This window comes from Perca flavescens, chromosome 18 (assembly GCF_004354835.1).
Source record: "Perca flavescens isolate YP-PL-M2 chromosome 18, PFLA_1.0, whole genome shotgun sequence".
In the NCBI taxonomy this organism is placed as follows: domain Eukaryota; kingdom Metazoa; phylum Chordata; class Actinopteri; order Perciformes; family Percidae; genus Perca; species Perca flavescens.
Window position 1 is genome coordinate 7,661,184 of NC_041348.1, and position 26,069 is coordinate 7,687,252.

Here is a 26,069-nt window from a genome sequence, read left to right on the forward strand (position 1 = left end):
AAATTGGGGAGAATTTTAACAAATTGGCAGCCAAGATGACAACATTAGCAGTGGACACCAATAGAGCATAGCAGCACTTTCTATATTCAATAATCGTCAGATAAAGGCTTTTAAACCAAATACTACAAAACCGGGAATGTTTAGGGGTAATGTGACCCAGAATTGGGAAGAATTTAACAACACTGGCAGCCAAGATGACATTTTACTGCCGTTAGCATGTAGCTACATGCAACAATGTAGCGTAGTAAAAAACACTCCAGTCCTGCCTACCTGGAGCAGATGACCAATCATAGAAGGCCGGCTTAGAGTTGCGTAACACTTAGCCAAGAGTATAAAAAACTGTTGAAACCGGAAAAAAATCTGTACGTTTTAGCTCACTGTGGTTTCTCTAAAAGACATTTAGCTCATTATTTGAAGTTTTGACTAGGTTTAACATGAAAATCCGACATTATAACATTGTATGACAGAAAATACGAAAAAGCATAATATGTCCCCTTTAATACTGTCACTGCTGTTTGTGCTGGCATGAGATCGATGGCTTCTCGGCCAGTTAATTTGACCCGGTCTGTGCTGTAATAACAGGGAAAGTTGGGGTGGGCGGGGATGGGTGTTGCACACTCCCTTCCTACACAGTGGAAAAACAGAAGAGAACGAGTTTTAGAGTGTGTTGCAGTGATAACAGCCAAACTGTATTCACCATATTTTATTTTATGTAATTAACTTAATTTACTTAATTAACTTATGTAATTAAAGAGGCTTTGAAGTTGCATCACACATCATTTTCCATCCAAAGTATGTTTTAACACAGTTTGAATATATTCATGTCAGCAAATAGTCAACAAATTGAAAGATTGACATCTTATTCTCTCTAATTTTGACCATAAAATATTAAGATGAAGGCATTTGTCATGACAATTTAATAAGTGTGAATCTTTAGTTATACTTAGAACGCTACATATTGCATGTAGAATCACACATTGATAATCAATAGAGGTTGGTGACGCACTAGTATCGACTGACCATTACGTTTGTTCCCATGTCTGAAAAACATTGACTGACTGTCCCTTCTGTTGTTTATGTCTAACAGGACAATCCTAATTGTTCTGTTTTCCATTTCAAGAGATTACAGAGTTTTTTTTTCTTCTTTTTTTTTTTTTTAAATTACTCAGCATTGGAAGTCTGATTAGATTTACCCTTGCTTAAGCTTGGAGAAGACTGTGGGGTGAGCAACTTGGAGCTCATCTGCTGTAAGATTACGAGATGGAGCACAGCTGGTGGTAGGAGTACAGGCAGTTTGTACTTTGTTTTGATTTTCACTCATAATTTTGACCAATAAATAATGAGACAAACAAAAATGTCTTATTTCCATCAATTTCCATCACGTTTTCTTCAAGGCTTTCTAATTTTGAGTTTGAGACTAGACTGGAGCTCTTTTAATTAGGTAATCTCGTTGTGCCAGCTTCTTCTGCAATGGTTTAATTGAACCCGACTGGAGAATTAGCTAACGCCACCGGCTGTTTCAAAGAACCAACTCCTACTTTCTCAAAACAGTAGTGGATGCAAACTCACATTAATTAATTGACCAGTTTTCTGGAAATTGGTTTACAATTAGCTCTTCATTTGGATGGAAACCTGACTAATTAAGACCAACTAACTTTTATTGAGCATGTTGTATCCATAGACTGTAAAAAATAATGGACATGCTTCCGGGCCTGAAAAGTGAAGCCAATGCGGGAGTGCCTCAAACTTGCATTTTATCTAATTTAAAGCAGGGGGTGACTCCACTGGTTGCAAAAAGAAGTCTGTTTCTATAGAAGTCTATGGGGAAATGATCCTACTTCTCACTTGATTTTATTACCTAAGTAAAAGTTTTCATAATGAGTTTATTGTTGCTACTTTCAAGTCTTCTTCAATACGGCATGATGTGCATTTAATAAATTATGATCCCATTTATTTTAAAATTGACGATAAAGCAAGGGATGCTTTGGGCATGGCTACACGCTGACCTGTCAATCATGATAGAGGCTTAGCAATGCCAACCATGGCACTGTGTACATTAAAATAGCTGTGAACTTTTTTTTGGGGTGTTGAAAAATTTTCCCCATTTAGCATTTAGCTTAGTGCAGCACCATTGCAACAATAGACAACACTGGCTTAACCATAAACAACAATGGCATGGCAGAAAATCTCACTCAAAACACTTCTCCTGCACTGTCCCCTAGTTGTGAAATGAGATGCCTAATTCGATTTGGTCAACAGAATCCCTTTCTGTCTTCAAAAACTGCTTGAAGCCCTACCTCTTCCAAGATGACCTAACCTAAGATCACCTAACATGCTCTCTTTGTCTCTTATCTCAGAATGCACCAGTTCTCATTTCCTAAGCACTGTCTTGTACCTGTGTCAGGTGAAATTCAAAAAACCGGGCCTGCACTCTCAGTGGCTTCACCTTGATCTATTGCGACAAGAATTGTACCTCATTGATACGTCACTTTGTCAATGAATAATTGTAAATGTGACAGTAAAATGGCCTAGGCAGTACATATCTTGATCCCCAAATTTAAGGGATCGAATTAGAAATGTTTAATTATGCTATGTGTTAATGTTAAAACATGGGCTGATAGAAAATTGGCTAATAGATTGTTTTCTGACTCTTTAAACTCTCAAATATCAATATTAGCCTCAAAAATCAAGTATCAGTTGGGCTCCAAGGGTGAAGGAAATCAGCAGGGAAAGCAGATAACTGAAAGAAAAGGGGGAGGTTATTCCTCCTTCTGTTTGTGTGCCAGAACGCTTGCATGGATTAAAGTTTTAGGATTCCCTCCTGTGATATCTTCTGTTTTCATTGTCTGGGTTAAGCAAATCTCTGAAGTGAGTGAATTTAATTTCCTCTCTCTTTCTGTGTTGCCTCTCATCTCTTACCTCTGTACTATCTGTCTCTTTGCTCTCTTTGTTCTCTCATCTCTTCTTGCTTGCTATATCTTCTCCATCAATTCCTCTGTCTCTCATCACAGGCACCTACAGCCACTCAGCAGCCATTCAACTGAGGGGGAACCCAGGTGGGGAAGACCACCGTGCAGAGGGGCTATTCCTTAGCCGGTCTGGCACTCCCACCCAACAAAATCGTGATCCCCCACAGACTCCACCGCTCCCAGCTGACAAGCAGCTCATGGACCTCGAGCACCGGCAGGGGCAACCCAATTCTGACCCTGTGCCAGGCCCCAACAAGAGGACGATGGAGGGTCTGGAGGGTGCAGAGGTAGTCAGGGTTGGGACGGGTATCAGCAAGGTAGCTGGGCAGGGGAGCGGAGGAGGTGGAAGTGGGGTCTCCAGCTACTACAGGCCCACTCGTAGGGGGTCCCCAAGGCCGAGCACCCACGATCACTTTGACATCAACGAGCACCTCCCCTGGATGATAGTGCTGCTGCTCCTGCTGGTCCTGGTGGTGATCGTCATCTGCAGCGTGAAGCGGAGTTCTCGCGTGCTGAAGAAGGGTCCCATGGACCCTAGCAGCATCATGGAGAAGGCAATTCAGAAGAAACCATCCGTGCCTCCAATGCAGGTCAAAGAGAAGTGGATCTACTACTCCAACGGACAGGGTAAGTCTGCTTTATCTTTGATTTCACCAAGACTGGTTCTAATGTAAGATTGTGGGAGGCTGATTTGGCACATAAATGGGTCACAAGTTAAAGGAAAAACCAACATAAAGTTCCTTCGACCAACACAAGCCTCCAGAACAGCTGCAGTCCTTCTTGGCACACATTCTCAAAATCTCTAGACCTTATCCCCCATCTCTACCTATATCACAGATTCAGTCAGTTGAAGATTGTTTTGTTAATGGAGTGGCCTATGCTGTCATGCTAATTCACTTTATGGTTGATTCAAATATTTCTATCCACAATCATAAGTATACTTAGGACATTACGTTCGATTTGGTTGGAAAGGCAAACTGGTACTCAAAAGCAGACTGACAGTAGTTGGTGAAAGAATGTTTTATTTAAATCTTAATGGAAATTCTTGACTCTGGTGCCTCCTGGGGTAGTATCAAATAAGATACTGCAATGGACTTAACAGCAATTGACTGGTGATATAAGTTATTGTTATAAGTTGTATTTATTACATTTTAAATAAATTATTTAAATTTGACCATATGGCCTTTGCAATAAACATGCCAGTGTCACTGACTGTCATTTTGTGTGCTATTTTTTTTTTTTTTTTTTTTTTTTTTTTTTTAAGTATCAGATAAGGCACCATTAAGGCACTGGCATCGTTTTAAAAGTACTGTTTTTTTGGCACCGGTATTGGGGAAAAAAACGAATGATAACCAACCCTACGAACACTGAGATGATTGAGCTGAAAGCAACACGTAGACAGCGCCAATTTGTATTGAGATTGTCTGATGACATATTCATGTGATTTTGTGGCTTTAATTTGTAAAACAAAATAAAATCGTCCATGTCTAAATTACTATCATGTTACGACACCTGTACACGTTTAAATACTGGATAAACAGCCCCATGCCCTCAATAAAAAAAAATGTGAATCTTAAATGTGTAATATGTCAATAATCAAACCTCCTACAAAGCTCCACTGACGATTACACACAGTATATGACATCATGTTCATAACAATGTCAGTGTGACGTTCTCGGCTCAACATGGCCTACATCTGCAAATAACATAGCAGGTCACGGACTTTTAGTTGCATAATGGATGTCCCAGTTGGGTTAGCTGCGTTAGTTCTTGTCCTGAGCTGCGTAGAACCATCTGTTGATGTGATCGAACCACTGTGGGTATCTGATCCAATCCATTCTGCCCTACAGCAAATGCCGTGGAAGGCAGTGGTTACACAAGGATGTGACCCCGTTGTAGTACCACCCGGCTGTCACTATCCACCCTCAAAACACACACAGGTGTCTCCTTTCTTTCCTCATCTCTCTTGTTTTTCCTCCTTGTTTTTAGTGGCTTCCCACTTCCTTTGCCATTTCTCTGTACCTTTTTATTTTTGCTTATTTTTTCTTTTTTTTTTTTTTTTGTCTTTTTGTTTCTTTCTCTTCTGTTTTACACACTAAGCCTTATTTGTTTATCTCTTCCTACCTCCAGCTTTTTTGCCACCTTTTTTGCCTTTCACTTCATTGTATCACTAGCTCTCTTTACCCTCTTGTGTAATGCTTTCCACCTCATTCCAACTTCTTTGTCTGAAGCTTGTTGTTTAGGTTTTGGATTCCACTTCTCCCTCTATTACTAGTGTTACACCCCCCCCCACACTCCTCTTTAGCTCCCGTCTGTTGACACTGTGGCTATCAACTGGTACAGTAGGCTACATTTTGCCCACACAAGAGCTCTTGATTTCATAATGAAAGAGACCGAAACCCAGGGGACACCTTCGGCCTGAGACACTGTATTATGCACTTTGAAACTGTGTGTGTGTGTGTGTGTGTGTGTGTGTGTGTGTGTGTGTGGGTGTGGGTGCTGTGATAAAGCCCAGCCACCCGCCACCCTCTATCTTCTCCCTCAGTGCCTGACCGCAGAGAACTGGAATAATCTGGTTTCAGCTGCATCAGGGTTGTTGTTCGGTTGGCAAAGGCACATTAGTGGGTCCATTGGGTCTCTTACAGGATGACAAATAGATATATAGACCAAAAGGAAATAAAGAGAGATGTGTGAGATGGTGCAGGAGTGGTGTGTGTATATGTTTGATAGGGAGGGTTGTGGGTTTGACAGGGGGACATGCTGTATTGTAGCGTTGTTGGCTAACCACACTGGGGTTTCCCTGAACCCGTTATTTAGCAGCCCAGATACTTGACAAAGAGAAGTATGGCTATAATAAGTAATTTATGACGCCATAAGAGATAAAGTGCAGGTTTTTACCAACCCATGAACTGTGTCATTCCGCAAAAAAAATCCGCAAGATTAGCGCAAATGCCTAAGCAACTACTTTTCTTACAACTGCACTAATTAAGTCTTATATTAACACCAAATGACTAAATGTGAAAGTGGTCAACCCACAGATCATTATTAATCACTCTCACTCAGACTAATTGATTAATCAATCAATGGAAAAAATATAAATATTAAATAATATAATATAAACTATTTTGCTAATTGATTAATTGTTAAATACATTTTCATGCAAAAATGGTAAAATAGAAAATGCAGTTTCAGCCTCTCAAATATGGAGATTTCCTGATTTTCTCAGTTTTATATTGTTTTAAAATGAATATCTTTGGGTTTTGGACAAAACAAGACATTTACAGACTCCACCTTGGACTGAGAAAAACTGAGATGGAACTTTTTCACCATTTTATAGATGAAAACGATTAATCACTTAATAGAGAAAATAATCTGCAGATTAATCAATAATGAAAACAATCGTTAAAAAGTTGCAGCTCCACTCACAATGCAGGTCCTCTTTAGCTCTACAAAACCTTCTCTCATCTCAATGTTGTTGTTTTTTAAGATTATATTTTGGCATTTTTAGGCCTTTATTATGCAGGACAGCTGAAGAATGACATGTAGCAAAGGGCCACAGGTCAGAGTCGAACCCATGGCCGCTGCAACAAGGACCGAGCCTTTGTACATGGGGCGCATGCTCTACCAGGTGAGCTACCTTGGCGCCCCAGAGTTTTGAGCTAGTAAACATATTAAAGCATTTAGCAGTTGGTTTTATGGATATGTAAACAAGACTAGGTTGAAACCTAGTATATGGCTGGACCGTGTATGGTTTATGTGCTTAGTTGTGGCCAAATTGTTAACCAGATTATCATAGGTAGTGTCTATAATATGAATGGAAAAAAAATATATATGTAGTGGTCCCAGTAATACTTGTTTGTATACTGAAGTAGCATATCATATGACATGGTTAAGTTACATTTAAGACAAATAATGTAGGGCTTTTTTAATTTATTGAATTCAAAAATGTAATCACGTTAAGTGTTATTGTGTAATTAATTCAGTTACATTGTTAAACAGACCAGAAAGTTGACAATTTTGAACATGCCCACAACCTCAAATGTTGGTCTTAATAAGCTCCAGCATTTATTCATGGACCAACTGAAACCGACGCTGTATATTTCCTACTACCTGACAACTTTACTTTTTGTTCCTTCTCAAGTTCCACTGGCATCGTTTCTTCGGGCTACTTTCAGATGGTTCTAATTCAAAGATGATTTTTTTCCTTTCCTCATAATGTGAACTCCTATATCTTATCTGAGTTCCAACTCAACAGTCTGAAGTACCACACCAAGCCAAGGCATGATTTTGATTTTCTGATCAACCTTGTACGGCCAAGAATAGATACCAAAAGCAGTGTAATTTTCTGTAAGGGGATGCAAATAACCAAAGTTATCAAACCATTAATGGTAACCAGTATTTCCACTTCAGATCAAATTTCGTAGGAAATCATCTGAATTGTGTTACAACAGTGTTTCTCACTCCTGGTCCTCACAACTCTGAGCCCTATTGGCTTCTACTCCACACAGAATAGGTAATTTGTCATTGCCTTCCAAAACTCCTTATGCCTGTCAAAGAAAAAGAAGCTGCATGGTAAGGTTAGGGAAAGATCTTGGTTATTGTTAAAAGAAACCAACGTTGACTTTTGGTAGGGGATGGGATGCAAATAGCCTAACACTTTTCTGTCAGAATTGATTCCATTTAAATTTAATCAATACAATACTTTTCTGCGGTCGTTGTTATTGTTGATAAGCTCAAACCCGCTGTTCAAATCCAAAGACAAAGATAATGCTGCTCATGCTTATCAGTTACACTTTCTGGGAAGACTCTGTTGTAGTTCAGGGAATTAAAGGACCCAAATGCAGGGAGAAGCAGGCAGGCAGGAGAAGGTTGAAGTCGAGGATTGATTGATTAAACACAAAAACAAACCAAGGGAGTCCTGTGAGCTTTAGCAGGCAAAAAACAATTCCAAAACAAAGACAAAAAGGTAGAAACCAATAAGGAAACTCCAAGGCATTCTCTTTAAGAAAAATACAAAGCCTTTATTTATGGCTTGGTCATCATAAATCTTAAAATACTCCGACGCGTATCCAAAAAAAACCAAGGGAATCCAAAAACAGGGAGCACAGAAATTGACGAGCGCTGACACTGGGAGATACAAAACACACACAAACTAACCGGGCAAGGACACCAACGGACACAAAACGATCTGACAAGAGACAAGGGAAACACAAGGACTAAATACACTAGGTAACGAGGTAACGAGGGGCAGGTGACACAGTCGGTGAAACGCATTAGGAGGCGGGAAAACACAGGAAGTAAAACTAGACAAGACAAGACAGAAAATGGACTATCAAAATAAAACATGAAACAGAAATATACACAACGAAACATACACAGAACAGGATAACTCCATATGACGGGGAACAGAAATATACAGAACAAATATACAAAATAGGAAACAGCAACAGAAATATACAAACAGTCAACAGAAACTATAAACAAAACAGGAAACACACAAAATTATAATAACAGGCAACAGAAATGTACATAACCACAACAGACTTATACTATTTGGTCCTTTAGGTTGCCCCTATGCGTAACTAATTGTGAAAACATGTCTAGCTAAAACCTATTTCTATGTGACAATCCGTGTTAAAGCCTTTAAGGCATTTAAAGACCGACTTCTAAACTGACCTTTTTGTGTGTGTGTGTGTGTGTGTGTGTGTGTGTGTGTGTGTGTGTGAGAGTGTGTGTGTGTGTGTGTGTGTGATTCTGCGCCCATGTGAATGTATTTACGTGGAGATATATGTATACACATGCAACCCAAATAGCCATTTTACACCGCTATTTACTCTCTGGAACATAAAACAAAACAGCTTCTTAATCCTTTCAAGGTGCGTGGCTGGCTCCCCTTGAAGGTTGTAATACACATTTACTAGAGCAGTTAAAACACTCAGGCAATAAAGGAAAAAAGAAAGGGAAACGACAAAGCACAGATCACACACATACAGTACTTGGCATTTGCTCAGGAAGTAGTGAAAACTGCTACCCCTCCACAGCTGGGAAGAGGGGGCTTTCCAGGGCCACGGGCAAGATTTTTATTGCACAGGATCTGGAAAAACCTATTTGTTAAATCTGAAACATGGGTGCAGCAGTCAAATTTAAATAAAAGGGAATCACAAAAATGTTGTACAAAGGTTAGCTTGGTTGAGATAAAATATGTATCGCGATGCAATTTCTAAACGGCCTAGGGTGTAAACTACTTTTGATTTCACCGGTTTGACTTCAGACGCAACTATACGTCTTCCTAGTTTATTTATTTCAAGAGATTTATTTCTATTTATTTAGTTATTTTGATGTAGGATTTGTTTTAAAATTGTAACGATTAATTTTTATATGATTAATCTGTTGTTTATATAAACAAAAGAATAGTTTTCAGTCATTTGTCTGCACCTCATTCTGTTAAAAAATGGCGGAAACATTTTTTTGTGAATTTTAAAATCGTGAATCTGATCGAATTGTGAGTTGAGTGTATCATTACATCCCTAGCCAGGTGTGCAGAGGTGCAAAGTAGGGAGTCTCAAGCTCTTTTTTTTAACTACTTTTTGTTTGCATAACCCAAGTATAATACCATGAATGCCTTAAAGCTATAGTGTGTTACTTTTTGATATTAATGAACGTTTGTTACATTCAAGCCATTGCCAAATGAATTGCGACAAAGCTAATTAAGACTATCAGCTCCACACAACTCTCTCTGTATTTCCCAGTATATGTATAAAGAGTCCATCATGTTTTTTTTTTTAATCCTCCGTGTCCTCCTTGGTTACTAGCAACTGCGTGGAGGAGGGGTGGAGGTGGTGCGCGATCACGGAAGGCTTGTATCATGTGGATGCGCCAACAGTTTTGTTGTCATTACTTAGAATTCCTCATGAGGCAGATAGAAACTACGCATTATAGCTTTAAGGGAGAGACTGACCTAATCCCCATTTATTCATTGTGTCAAGACCACAAAAGACACACAAAAACAGAGTTGTTGGAGAGAGATTGAGAAGCCAATAAGATGCAGCCAAGACAAAGCTATGACCGCAAGCTTTTTGCACCGCCTTCAAACGTGGCTTTTTGGAACAGATATAAACCGATTTGCTTGAAGCATAACGAAGAATTATGGACCACATGTTTGACAAGCTATCACAGTGAACATTTTACAGTTTCAAAAATACTTTTTGTGGCTTGGTAATGCAATTGCAAGCAACAATTGTTTTGACAGCCGTTGTTAGTGTGTTCATGGACACTGGGAAATCAGAAATTTGAGAATCGTCTGCCACGCATTACTAGCCATGAAAATAAATATTAACCTGAAAGTTAAACAGTAAGTAAAGGTGGACATGATTGGAATTTGGTTTTGTTTTTGTTTTCAAAAACTAGCTTGTTTATTAATTATGTAGGTTTTAAAATGTCTCCAAGTTGATTTCTTTTCACACCTTTAGTGAAATGAAAAAAACAACCATTGGCAGTCATAAAGGTACATCAATCCAAGACCTTATGGTATACTTTGGAAAATTTTCATCAGTAATGTATAGTATGCAGTTTGTAGATACTGGTCATAAACATGGAAAACCCATAACATCACAGAACATCAGATAGAGGCAGGTTGGCCTTGTTGTGGTCACCAGGCACATTATTTACAACATATATTTCCAAAGTCAGATGCAAATTGCAGAGGAAAACATGAAGGAAAACAACATTCTACCTGCCCACCATCCTCCCTCGTTAAACATCCACACCGCTAATAATGCCAAGTTCCACAACCAAGCCCAGCAGGGAGCCACGTGTTAGAATATACTGCGCTGTGCAGTACCAGGGTGGGCCGAGGTAGCCTGCTCATTGTTCAGCCTGGGTTTGATTGTGAAGAGCACAGTTTGGGGGGGGGGGGGTGCTCCCGCAAAGCATACAAACATACATTTCACCAATTTAACATTATGTGTTCCGACATTGGAATGAACGCGAGCGGACTATATGATGTGATTAACAGAATGGTATTTGAAAAGATGCTTCACATCATATTGCACACAATAACAGGAGGTTGGAGTGAGACAGACCACTTGTTGGATCCACTGGTTTTTCCCCTCACTTAACCATTTTTCATTTCAGTGTTTAATTTGAAACATTAAAACCTCATTGTTGCTTAAAACAGAATCCAGAGTTTCTCAGAAAATGTAGCGTTACTAAAAGGTTCTAATATGGCTATTTGTAATTAGTGTTTCATCCCCTATCCCACAATCACATTTTCCCATTTATATGATGTGTTGGACACTTATGCTAGGGCACCCGTAAGCCACAGCTGTTGCTTTGAACAAAATACCTGCCAGCTCTGTGAAATTAGATGCCTTGCTTGTTCAGAATGCTTTGTCATTGTAGTGAGGGCTACAAGGTTGCTAAACTGATCCAAAATCCCACACAGTATTGTTTCAAACTGCTAAATTTGTCTGCTAAAATGTTTTTCTGATTGAATGTTTACATTCTTTATCGTGTGGCTTTACCAGCGAAGTTTGCCACTACAGTAAAGGAGTTATTGGGGACACAAGTGAGGGTAATATGGAAAAAGCACTAATGCTGACAACTGTTGTGGTGAAGGCGAAGCATTCAATTTACCAGTCATTCTACAGTACATTCCAAACCTCACCTGTGGTCATGATAGTATGGTAATGACCGAAAAAAAATGCCATTGTGGAAGCAAGCGACTGAAATGTGTTTGTTTTGCAGGGTTACTGGGCCTAAGAGACCCTTTGACATAGGGCAAGGAGCTCAGACATCTGGTGTCAGTACAATCGGTGCTCTTTTTGTGTCATAAGAAGCCACTTGAAGTGGTTTTCTGGCATCTGCTTAGAATGCCTTGTTGAGGCATTCCTTTGAGATTTTTTGGGCACATCAAATTGGAAGGAGACACCGGTGCAGACCCAGAACACATTGGAGGGATTACATATCCCATCTAGGAACACCTCTGGACCTCCCACGAAGAATTGTCTAGGAAGAAGCTTGCCCAAGCTACCTGACTTAGACTGCTGCCACCTTGATAAACAGTTGTAAATGGATGGGTGGATGGATGCCCGGATACCAGGGGATTTCCCAATGCAACCAAAGTCACGTATAGGAAACACACAAAAGCACCACTAGAGCCGTATGTTAGGATGCCCCTTGGATGCCTCTTCAGGGAGATTCTTCAGGCACGTCCAGCTGGGAGGACCCAAGGGCAGACCCAGAAGATGCTGGAGGGATTACATATCACATCTGCCCCGGGGATGGGAGATGGAGAGAGGGATATGAAGGCTGTGGCTGTGGGAGATGCCTGGGCAGCCTTACTTAGCCTTCTGCCACTGCATCTTGCACCTGGATAAGCAATGGTAGATGGATGTATGGCCACCTAATTAAACCCCCAACTTTACACCTGGGTGTTTTCCTTTACAACCAAAGTTGTTTATTGCTGGAAACAAAGGAGGTCCACTAGAGCAGTTGTTGCTGAGATATAAAGAATAGTTTTACTAGTATAATAGCATGTGAGATCCACACTGTCTGGCAGTATCTACTTACCTGCTTATTCCGCTTTGCTCTGATGTTTTGGACACCAGTTAGCCATTGGTCATTATGAGGATAAAGGAGAGGTGAATGTGATACTGCTTATATAGGAGAAATGCTTTGTTGTTGGGGTGCTAGCGATCAATGACCTGAGGTGGACAGGTGGGCTGCTGCTGATAAGCCAAACAGGGAGTTCAGTATTGCAGTTGGGAGTAGGGTGGACTGTTTTCCTTGGTTTTGGAGAGATTTGTGTAATAGAGTCATACTGTAATAGTTCTGTGGAGAAAGAGGATCCGCAGTGACTCTCTGCTTTATCATAAACTCTAAACATATCCATTTTTACTGACATGCTGTTAAATTGATCCTCCATGTAATCAGGTCACTGCAATAGAGATGTAGAGATAGACAACAACAGAGAGTACTTTTTAAATCAACAAAGACAATACCCAAGACTCCGCTTGTTCCATGTGTATTGAGAGGCTGAGAGACAGACACAGGGATCCATTGTGTGCAGTTTTGAGGATCTTAATGAAGTGCCACCGGTTTCCTTAAAGGATGGTTTGCTTCCTCACTGTTGCTCTTTACTGAAACTACAATTAGCTCCATTCTCACCACACTCTGGCTGTGCTTTGGAGAACTCTGCCTCTGTCCTGTCTAGGGCTGGGTATTGTTCAAAAATCTTCGATACCGGTACTGATACCAATACCGTGATTTTGTTACCAGTTCCTTAAAGATTCTTTTTTCTATACCAATTTTTAAAAAGAAAAGAAATGACAACATTACACATTACGGCACAACTCTTTTTATTTCCTCCTACTACGTGGCCCCGTTTCTGTGCGTAACGTAGTGTTTTTCCTGCGTGTCTCTACGACGTGTAACGTGAGACAGCCAATCACAAACATTATTAGATCTTGGTAGAAGCATGCTGCATGCTTATTGGCTCACTGACACTGGTGAGATTTACTCCTTAGGTACTGAAATTGGGTATTGAATGACGAGTCATTTTTCAATACTCAATAATATAGAGTCAATTCGGTCGGTGGCTAAAAAGTATCAAATTCGGTACCCAGCCCTAGTCCTGTCCCCCTTTACCACACTACTATATTTTATTCCACTATTTAGCTATATATTTTACAAAAAGAAAATGTCTAAAACCTAAAGACTTTCACTGTGATGTGAAAACGAGAAGAGCAGAAAACCATGAATTTCTTGAAGATGGAACCAGCAAATTTTGGGCATTTTTGTCACGCTAGTGTTGGTCGGTCAGGTGGTTTGTCCACCAATTTGGTCCAGACTGAAACCTCTTCTACAAATACATTGGATGGATTGCCTTGACACTGCCATTGCCATTGCCAAAGACATTCATAATACTCAGAGGATGAATTGATATTAGGGGTGTGACGAGATCTCGTTGTACGAGATCTCGCGAGATTAAAACGTGACGAGATTTCTCGTTGAGGTGAAACGTTGTCTCGTGAGGCGATGTGATGTCAGCGTGATGGAGCGTGAAATTAAACGCAATATGTAAACATTATAAGAAAAAAAATGCCGTACTACTAACTAGTAGTTAGTAGAGAGCTGTGGTGGTGCTGTAAGTGTTTTTGCATAGTGCTCGTGTTAGCCGAGGTATACAGCATTTTTTTCCTACAATGTTTACATATTGTGTTCGTCTTGTCTGTCACTCTTTCAATGTTTATTATTTCCGCAGGAAAACAAAAATGTTGCCACACAAATGATTTAAAAGTGGCAGGGGGATCTTCAATAGTAATTCCACACTCCATCACGATGACATCACATCGCCTCACGAGACAACTTTTCACCTCGACGAGAAATCTCGTCTTGTTCTCGTGAACAAAATCTCGTGATGTGTCTCGTCTCGTGGACTAAGCGTCTCGTCACACCCCTAATTGATATGACTTCTGTGATCCCCTGACTTTTTCACTAATGTTACCATGATGTTTACATTTCTATTTGTCCAGTACTTAGGTTTATGACCAAACACCTTTTAAAATGAATGGCATTCCCATTAGCTTCAGCTGTGCTTTGTGTTTAGTGCCAATTAGCAAAGGTTAGCATGGTAGCATGCAAAACTAAGATGGCAGTTATAGTAAACATAGAATTTGAAACATTAAAATGTTAACATTTTTGCTGCTTGCATCGTTAGCTTAACGGAGCTGCTTCTGTGGATGTATTCTTGTTGCTTGATAAATTACTTGAACAATGTTGATTTAACTTTCTGTTGATTGACTCAACATTTCAACTAGGGCTGGTCCAAATACCATTTTTTGAGCTTCAAAGCTTCGGTAGTAATGAGCATCGAATATTTGAAGCTTCGGAACATATTATTATCTCTAATAAAGGCAGGAATCTCTATGTGTCTGTCTGTTTGTTTGCATTTTGATTATTTTGAGAACCTTTCATCCAAACGACTTCACAAGGGAGTGCAGTGTCGTATTTGGTGCAATATAGATAGACAGGCCAGACGCATTTAGAATTAATAAACTTTTAACCTCTCAAGGATCACCGTCCCGTCAACGGGACACTTTGTGACTGGGGGCGTCGCTGTAACCTTGATAAAACTCACACTCATGAGCGTTTTTATAACTTTAAAGCATTAAATCTTTAAAATATAAAGCCATGTACACAACTGTTAGAAAGTAACAGAAAATAAAACAATTCAGCCGTAATCTGCGCAGCCGAGAGTGCATGCATACCGGTTTTTGTTGTCCTTTCAGCAACAAAGTGGTACAAAGTGGACCAAAACTTGATTTTCATAAATCCCCAAGAGTCCAAGGAAATGTAATATCCAAGCTTTATATTCCAAAACGATCTCTTCGCCTCAAAATGTTGAAGTTTCTGGCCGAATCACAACGGAAAAACGCGAAACAGTTTTCCATTTCCGCACTTGTTATCGCCGCCAGCTTCTCTGCCCAGCTTGCTAAATGCTCGAAGTGGGCGTCATCGTGTACCGACAGTATCTTCTTCTTCTTCTTCTTCTTTCTAGTTTATTGGCGGTTGGCAAATCAACTTAAATGTGCATTACTGCCACCAACTGGACTGGAGTGTGAACGAGAGATAAATGCAGAAAATAAATAAACCAAAATAAAAAATAAATAAAAAAACGAATATTCGAATGTCAAAGTTTAAAATCGAATACCAACCCACGAACGAATATTCGAATATTCGAATATTCGGGTCCAGCCCTAATTTCAACACTAACTTAAGACAAAATCATACTAGATAACAAACATTTCTACTCTGTATAGCTAGCTTAACCTTAGTTCTTTTCAAAGAAGTGTAAAGAGCATTGAATTACTAAACGTATTGGGATTCTGAATAACTGTTGATCTGTTTCACTTATACTTTCTTTTGAGTATTAACCTCCATTTCTTATTGTTTTCAATAGGAAGCACTTTTGATAGTTACTTTATATATAGTGTCACAACAGAAGTCATTATCACCTGTGCTGCCAAATAGGAAGACTCTTTTTCAACACAAGTCTAGATGGGATACAACACTTTTTTGGTACACAACAAATGTTAACAAAAAACATTGTCTCATGACGTGTTGTAAAATATGCAAACCTGACACTTGTTGTCCATGTGCATCTTCAGGATAGCTCACAGTTTGTCCCGTCCAGGCAGCTGTATCACTCCTTTTCTGACGGTTTGACAAAACATGTTAGTTTGGATAAATTCAAATAAGGCAAGAACATGTGCACACACTCTAATACACACAAATAAACCCACTCCATCCTACTACTACCCCATGTGTAACACATAATCCCATCCGCAGGCTGACATACTGAATCAGCACGAGACTTATATAGGTCATTTAAATGTGGTCAGCTAGCAGTGGCAGTTAGGCATGCAGAGCAGGGGGATTTCTACTCTGTCGCTGTGTGTTAAGGCAAGCAAAGTGGATAAGAGCCGCCTTCTGGGCCGGCACGCGAGGTCCTCTGAGTCCCTCCAGGATACACACATGTTTATTAATCTTTAGGAGGAGTAGGGGATTATGTGTGTGTGTGTGTCTTGTGTGTCTTGTGTGTGTTGTGTGTGTTGTGCGTGTGGACACTTTGCAAAATAAGGTCGAAGGAAGTCCGTTTTCACTTCAGGGACAGTGTAAGATTGGGGGCTCTGGTTTTTGTGTTTATTTAAATTGAGGGTAATGGTTATGTTATAAGTTGGGTTCAGGTTTAAAATAAGAATTAGATTTAGGTAAAGATTGAGGTTAACCATGTAGTGATTAGGGTTTATGCAATGGTTGGGAAGAGGAGAATGAGTGCAGAGGTGTAGTGTGTGTGTGTGTGTGGCATGTGAGGGTGTCTGTGTAAGCATGTCTGCAGGCTTCACATGTCTATTCGTCCTTCCCTCTCGGCTTGTGTGTGTGCTTGCATTTCTTTGTGTGTATATTTATGTACACATGAGTGTGTAGTTGTGTCTGTCGAGCCATGAATTACTACCACTGGCTTACACCCATTTAATCTCTCTGAATCATCCTGGATTTAGGCATGTTTGCAAAACACTAGAATAATAGCTTGCCTCTTGCACATGTAGGCAGTGGTAGCATTATAAAATGCAGAATGCAATGGCACAACAGCTGCTAGCAATCGACAAGAAGTTCAGCAACGGCTGTAAATCTTTATCCATGTTGAATTAAAGCTTTAGTGCGTAACTTTTTTATATTAATTAACGTCAACGTTACATTCAAGCCACTGCCAAATGAGTTGCTACAAAGCTAATTAAGAGTTTCAGCCCCACAAACTCTCTGTATTTCTCAGTATGGCTATGTTCAGAAGATTGTGTTGTCCGGTGACTTTCGCACGCAGAAAATCGAGTGAAGACAATTACCTCTTCTGAAGAGTCCATCATGTTTTGTTTTTAATCCTCTGTGTCCTCCTTGGTTACTAGCAACTGCATGGAGGAGGGGTGGGGGTGGTGTGTGGTCACGGAAGGCTTGTATCATGTGGACGCGCCGGCAGTTTTGTTGTCATTACTTAGAATTTCTCATGGGGGAGACAGAAACTACGCACTATAGCTTTAAACACAGGTAGTCAAGGCTGATGTTTGTTTTCTTCCATACAGTAGTAAGGGGCACACGCACACCTAAGGATTATTTTATGTTGAGAGCTTTGTTCCAATACTTGCATTGCATTCGTATTGCCAAATAGGACACCACCCTTTTATTGAATTTTTTAGAAAAATTAAATATTTTGATCCACCCAAGTATACATTAAGTAGTTCAGTATACATGGCACTTATATATATATATATATATATATATATATATATATATATATATATATATATATATATATATATATATATATATATATATATATATATATATATATATATGTATGTATGTATGTATGTATGTATGTATGTATGTATGTATGTATGTATATATATATATATATATATATATATATATATATATATATATATATATATATATATATATATATATATATATATATGTATATATATATACATACATATATATATATATATATATATATATGTATGTATAATATATATACATACATATATATATATATATATATATATATATATATATATATATATATATATATATATATATATATATATATATATATATATATATATATATATATATATATATACACAGTATATATATATATATATATATAGTGGTAGAGCGGTTGCCTGCCAATCGGAAGGTTGGTGGTTCGATCCCTGGCCCTGCAGTCCCATGTTGAAGTGTCCTTGGGCAAGACACTGAACCCCGAGTTGCCCCCGATGCTGCGCATCGGAGTGTAAATGTGTGTGACTGATTATCTGATGAGCAGGTGGCACCTTGTACGGCAGCCTAGACCACAGTGTATGAATGTGTGTGAATGGTGAATGGTTCCTGTACAATGTTAAAGTGCTTTGAGTAGTCATTGAGACTAGAAAAGCGCTATATAACAACAGTCCATTTACATTTACATATATATATATATATATATATAGTTGTCCTCTGATAGTCAGCCAAAAGACTAAAGACAAAATGATTCAAGAGCAAAATGCAGTCTTCCCTGGTGCCCATTTTTTATTATTACTTCACTTATACTTAACTGGTACTGCATGAGCACCAGATAACTAACTAGTGTTGACAGGTCCAGTATTTGTTTCTACGTGTTTGTAAGTCAATGTGACCTCTCTTTTTACAAGCCCTGGTTTTCCTTGAAAGACAGTGGTGTGAACTTAAAATACCAAATATGAAATGTAACCAAAAAGGAAACCTGCTAATAAATTATACTGTAGCACTGGGAATGGTGAGCTCTCCTTTGTCTAAATTCAGTTTTAGGTTGGATCGATTCACTACTGTGATCGATTAGAACAAGATCCAACCTGACATGATTGGTGTAGTCACAAAAGCTTTTGAGAATCAGATCCTTCTCTTTTCAGAGCAGCAGTGGCTCAACAGTTGTCTGTCTTCAAGATGAATGACTCTGACTGCCATGCTGCCTCTGCATCACCCTGTGTATGTATGTGAGTGGAATCTTTGAGCTCCTTGAGTGCCAGTGGTCTCATGACTTAGCTGGACAACCTGATAGGGAAAGCATTATGTCGTGCTGTCTACATAGAATTCTCCTGTGAAGGACTTGATCCTCTTTGAAGAGGTATTGTCCTTCATTGTACCTCCTTTAGTCTATATCCTTGACGTTCCACTTGCATGGTAAATTGAGACAGCTAGCTAGACTATCTGATCAATCTTGGGTTTTCTCTCGCACAACCATTTTACAGCGGCTCTGTGCAGAGCTTAGCGCCACCCATGACGATTGTGATTGGTTTAAAGAAAAGCCAATAAACCAGGGCACGTTTTTCTCCCATCCCAGAATGCTGTGTTGAGTAGCCAGACCCTCCTCTGCTCCGCAGCGTGTGGAGGGTCTGGCAAAGCGAGACTATACCTCTTTTAACAAGATTATTGTAATGCTGAATTTCCACTGCATTCTACGGCTCGGCTCGACTCACTTTTGGTACCAGGTACCGATTTCAATTTCGTTTACCACTGCAGTTTCCCCCTCAATGTAGGTGGGATTCTTAGCTGATCGTCATGGCGAAGCAGTGCGAGACCGCCGTGACATCATCTTCAACGCGACACAAACACAGTGTTCTCGCACTGAGTCCTTTCATCGGCAACCTAACGGTGCAATGTCTGTGGGCTGCCATCTAGATTGAGTAAATAAAAACATTGTGGTCGCTATTGATGGTCGCTTGGCTATTTAAAAATGGCGGGGTTGTGCAGAATGTCCTCTGTTGCGCGATTCTCTCTGACCAATCAGTGGTCTGCAGTGTTTTAACTCCACTTTTAATATAGACTCAGCTCACTTGGAACCTTAACGGAGGTGATACCAAAAAAAGTACAAGGTACCATGTACTATCCACAACTTTTGTCAATGGATAAACCAAAAAAGGACTGTACTAAGCGAGTCAAGTTGAGCTGTGCCATGCAGTGGAAATGCAACATAAGAGTCTACAGCCATATTTCAGCTCTCTGTAGTATATTTAGGACCACCCTCACTTATTAGAACCTTATTATGGCAGTAAATTAAAATCATGAGTACAAGTAGAATTTATTCTGAAGGGGGGGTGGCCTCTAGCCTCACCCAGTAAGAGTGTTCACCCCATGTTGGCTGAGTCCTGCAGCGGCGCAGGTTCGATTCTGACCTGCTACCCTTTGCGGTGTGTCGCTCCCATCTTTCTCCCCCTTTCACGTCTATCCACTGTCACTCTATAATAAAGGGAAAAGCCCCCAAAAAATCTTAAAAGGAAAAGTCAGGGGATCACCGAATTCAAAAGGGTTCACCCTCTGGTGACCATGGATATATGTACCACATTTCATGGTATATGTATATTGTTAACATCTTGACTTTAGTCTCTTGTATAGGTTAAGCTCAACTATTACCAAGATGTAACTCCATGGACTCTTTTGTTTAGTCCTTCAAACTTGGCCTATGTGTTTACAGTGTACAAGCAGAGATGACAATCAAGTGATGTCTTTTGAGTAATTATCTCAAACTTCTCAAAGCTTCTTCAGGGCTACAGAAGACATTATACAACGGTTTCACAGGCTGAGTATTACTTCTCCACCTGGAAACTTGACTTTGACATGTAAAATCTTTCCCTTTTTAAAGCATGTTAAACTGGCTAGCTTGGCTAGGGAACAGGCTGGTGCCTTGTCATTGAATGAGGCCCATCAAATCTTCCAGTTCTGGCCTACAGTTGACAGATATGTAAATTATACTTTTCAAGCGGCAAAAGAAAGCCAACAAAATGCAGTACTATCAATGTTCTGTATAACAACTTCTAATGTCACATTTAGGGTTGCTTGAGGCCCGACTAACTCTGAGATGTTAGTCACAACTGTGTTCATAATAAACAGACCAAGTTACACACAAAGGGTGACACACTAGTTGCACAAGCTGAAACCTTATAATTCCAGACACACACTCATACAGACACCATATAGAAGTTATGGTGTCAGTGTAATTGACAGAACAAGAACAATGGTTTTATTGTGTGGCACATAGCATGAGGGCTTCATTAGTCAGAAATGAGGCAATTGCTTGCTGCTGCATCCTGTTAGCTAGCACAGCCACTGGCCTACATTACTCAATTAAGAGGAAATCCAGCAATCATCTGAGTCTCAGCTTTTTTCTTTGTTTTTTGTATAACAACACAAATGATCACAAGGAGGGCTGGGTATCGCCAATGATTTCCCGAATCGATTCGACTAGGTTTACAGTTTCGACTTGATATCAATTAGGTAGGACTTTCGCCGACAAAAGGTGACTGTCCTACGACGACGACAGTTACGTTTAGGCACTAAAACGTTTACTTCAGATTTAAAAAAAAGATTGTGGTTTAGGTAAAAACACCAGTCTCTTTGAGTTTAGTTTTATGCTTTCCTGTTAACTTCTCCTAGCCCGTCACATGATGCCCTTAAACATCCATGGTGAAAAAGGCATGTATTAAAAAATCGATTTCGGGATTTTATTAATGGATATCAGATCGATTTCAATTGGAAAATTATTTGAACACAACCCTAATCACAAGCCCTCTTCTTTCAAATTTAAGTGTGGGTTCTCTAACTTTTCTTTTTCTTCCCCTGCTCAGGAGTGGATATCCTGAAGCTGGTGGCGGCCCATGTGGGCACCCAGTGGATAGACATCTATCAGTCGCTGGCCAACGCCACGGAGAGGGAGGTGGCTGCCTTCTCTAATGGCTACTCGTCAGAACACGAGCGAGCATACGCCGCGCTGCAGCACTGGACCATCCGGGACAGCGACGCCAACCTGGCCAAGTTGATCAACGCCCTGCACCGACAGCGCCGCATCGACGTGGTGGAGAAGATCCGCCGTGTCATGGAGGACAACCCACAGGTAGGATGGTGTGGGCGAGACATTCAACTCCTGATATGATCATGTTTTGAACCAGGTTTATTTAGAATGTAGCAGGAAAATACTTCAGACCTCTTCAGCTCTGTCGACATCACTGGCACACGCTGTAGTACACACTGTTCTTTGCATCTCTCTCCCACTGAAATCTAATCTGTGAGGAAAGCTGTCTGGTGTGTCCCATTGGAGCCGGTCCCTGTGGTTTAGCTGCATTCCTCACATTAAAGCAACAGTTCACGTTGGGAGAATGATTTGATGTTAAAGTATTACTTACACTCACTGTTGCAGCCTCTCTCTGCATGCTACAGAATTTTGGAAAAAATTTTTGGGAATAAGTGAGTTAGTGAGGGAGGAAGTGGTGTGACTTTTTGTATGAGGCGATTTCAGGATTTCTTTTAAGTAGGGTGGCACAGAGGGGACCAATAGTCAGTCTGATTTTCTATGCTGAATATAGCATAGAAAATCTGCTTAGAAATATAGGAAATATTGGATAGGATAGAACAACACAATTTAATTCCGCTAAATAAAACATCACATTCTTTATTAGTTTAATTTGTTTTCATTTTCAATAAATTGTATATTAGAATTTATACCATGGTCTGGGTAAATACTCGATTCTGATTGGCTGCAGAGTGTCCATAAAAAAGTGTTATGGGAGTTCCATTGAAACTGACAGTTTACTGTTCTAAATGAAAGCCCTACTTTAAAACATTAGCAGCATTAACCCTTACACAATACACATTTTCTATAAGCTCAGTCTGCCACATTTTTTTTAAAAACAATCCCAGTGCTGGTTCAATGGCATCAAAATTTTGGATAGTCTTCATGGAAACATTAATTGGTCATGTGACAAGGGCTGGGAAAATTGGCCAGTGACAGTACTCTGATCCAATGGAAATTACAATTGTCAGATTGACAGCACTCTAGCCCAATGAAATGGGGTGTGGGGGGAATCCTATTTCAGGTAGTGCCCCCCTTCTATGAATATATATTGTGATGTAGAACATTTTCTGGAAAATCAGGAATGTTTTTTTTTGGCTAGTCCACCAAATCAAATATCTGACAAATCAAGGTACTTCATTGCATTGATGCCAAAATATGAAAATTGAATGCTACAACTTCATTCATTCAGCCTGACATTGTCAGTCAAGTTAAAAATTCTCACATTGATCGAAGAGAGATAGCGTCACATGTGATGTCATTGATACTGTTTGCTTCCCATTAATCGTTTAAATTCATATCAAGGAAAGGCAGTGTTCACCTGTTTTGAATGTTGTATTCTGACGTAATATTTTTACAACTAAGAGCCTCGAGAGCCCGATAAACGCCCACATAAGACGTTTGTTCAAGCAGCAATTAATTTACTTTTATAGTGATGGCGCCCTCTAGTGGCCGCACACACACACACACACACACACACACACACACACACACACACACACACACACACACACACACAGAGAAAACCTTATATAGAGCAAACATGGGACACCCAGAACCCTTCATCACCATTCACTTTCCTCCTTCTTATTCTTTCCAGTGATTTGTGTCAAATACGTGCCCTTGACTGCACTCTCAGCGGTCAGCGTTGCACAGTTACAGCCTTGTTCTGGTTTTAAAGACACACCCGTCGTCTCAGTGTCTCAGCTCCTTAGTCATCTATTGTAATTTGGCCTTTCATCACAGCTTAATAATGAGCAGATCATCTCCGGCTATAGTTTTCTGTCGGTCTTACTGGATCGATCGCGGATAAGATAGCAGATAATGAAATTGTTTGGTAAGAGATAGGCATGGTGATTATGGAGACTTCAGTGTGTTAAAGGGACCACAGGAAGTTGGAGCAGTTCTGTTTGAACAATGTAAGGATGGTATTCATCCTTAACCTGATTGAAGACGGATACACTTTATGGCCAGAAGTATGTGGACAGCCTCGTTCACACCATTTTGTGTACTTGGGGTTTGAGGCAGCCGTGACAGCAGCATTGGTATTGTTTTCATGTTTGTGCGTGTGAGCGTGTGTGCGTGCATGCGTGCGTTCATGTGTATCTCATCATGGCAAAACGTGGCGATGGTGACACATTCGGTAGTGGGAACTACCACAGAGGCGGTTTTGAACACTTAGCCAGATGTTTATATGTTTGTCTATTGGTCTGTCTGTGGAGAGATGTTGTCAGCGATAGCGTCACTCCCGGTGCAGGATGCAATCACAAAACTTTGCAGGTGTTGTAGTCGAGATCAAAATGAAGGCAGAGTTCCAAGATGGGTGCCCGAACTGAATACAGCATTCGAGGTAAAGCCCCGTTCATTCTTATGGGAGAAGCTCAGAAGCGCACGAGGCCATCATGAAGTCAAAAAATACCCTGATGATCAGAACTGCTTCTGCACTGTGCGGCCTAAAGGGCGGGTGCACTAGAGACCTCTGCAGGCCGAGCCGGCTACTTCCGGTGTAGTGCTCCACTAACTTGAATGGAGATTAAAGGATTTAATCACGCGGCTCTTCTAGACTTTCCAAATCTTATCTGACCGAATGGATCAAATTCAGATAGTAAAACTAGTCTTTCGCAGGGGTTGTGACGCTCAAAAAAATGTATTCACTGATTTACAAGCGTGTCTTTCGCCATGTACGTCTATGGAACAAGTATTTTTGGGCCAGAGGGCATCATGTGACAGCCGAGGAGTTGCATTCTACCGTTTTGCCGCTATGTTCAATTTGCTTCAAAGACCAGCGCACTTCCTGGGGGCCTGGATGGGTGGGGTTCGAGCAAGGGCGCAAAAAGCCAAAATGCCTCATAAATGACGTTCAAGTACAGACTGCAGTATCGACTGCACCGTTACCAATCTAAGACCTGTCCTTGGTACCGTCCCTTAGGGGTGGGAATCACCAGAGGCCTCACAGTACGCTATCATCCCAATACTTATGCCACAATACGATATTATTGCGATTTTTAAAACCTATTGTAATATTCAGCAATATATTGGAATGTATTACCATTTTTCCAACTTCAAATGTTTCCCAATTTCAAATGATGTCCTCAAAAGGAAACTTTGTCAACATCTGTTTTATCTTATAAAGAGACATTTCTCAGTTTGCTCACCTCACTGCAAAATGAGATTGTCAAGCAGACAAACAGACCAACACATTTATAATAAAAGATGGAAACTTGGCGTCTGTGTATCGATACCGTATTGCCACGGAAAATATCGCGATGCTATGCTGTCTAGATTTTTTCCCCCACCCCTACCATCCCTGTTTGTAGATCCAAGTCCCATTTCTGAATATGTACCTCGGTCTGATCTACATTGTTAGTGTTCTTTTCAACATGCATTTTATGTACAATTTATGAACAAAATGGACTGTATTTATGTAGCGCTTTTATAGTCTTACGCACTACTCAAAACACTTTTAAATATGAATGTAAATACAATGAATATACAAACATTCTCACACCATTGGCACAGCATCGGGACCAATTTGGGAATCCGTGTCAAGGACACTTGGACAGGGATGGAACCACCAACCTTCCTATTGGTAGGCAACCGCTCTACCACCTGAGCCACAGCTGCCCAGATGTGGTTTGTTTGTTATGAGGATGGCTACTGAGTGATGAAAAAAAAAATTAGGGGAGAGAATCATGGTAGGGAGGATAATAAGTAACAATAGTAATACAGTGATGAAAACGGAGGATGTGGGTGATGCTAAAACTTGTGAGGTTGTAAATTGAACATGTAAGGCCCCTGGACAGCATGCTGGGGAGGGGGTGGGGGGTGAAACATAGGGGTAGAGGTGTAATCACAAATGGATTTTAATTTTTTCCGGACACGGGCGTTGGGCACATCGAAGGTAATTGATCCACCGCTTAATTCGCCATCCATTCATAAATAATTGATGTGAATTATTATTTTTTTTGTTTCTTATATTTTTTTCTGTTCTTTTTGATATTTTTATTGTCAAAATTAAGAGGTTTCAGACCTTCCCCCCGCTGGCGGAGGGAAGCTACAGTACATTACAGGCAGAATGGTGAAACCACGGCTATCATTACAGACAGGAAGGCAGACAAACAAAAAGAAAATTGAGTGAAAAAGAGAAAAAAGAAAGTGTATGAAACTTTAAAAAGGCA

At 40.1% G+C, this 26,069-nt stretch overlaps 1 protein-coding gene across 1 annotated transcript in view; it reads left to right on the forward strand.

Moving 5' to 3' along the window:
* The window catches only part of tnfrsf21 (tumor necrosis factor receptor superfamily, member 21), a 61,595-nt gene that overhangs the window by 19,168 nt on the left and 16,358 nt on the right, over positions 1-26,069 (forward strand). Inside the window, exons 3-4 of the mRNA XM_028605016.1 lie at positions 3,012-3,596; positions 21,671-21,936. Of these exons, the coding sequence (XP_028460817.1) occupies positions 3,012-3,596; positions 21,671-21,936 (851 nt within the window). The remainder of the gene's footprint in view (positions 1-3,011; positions 3,597-21,670; positions 21,937-26,069) is intronic.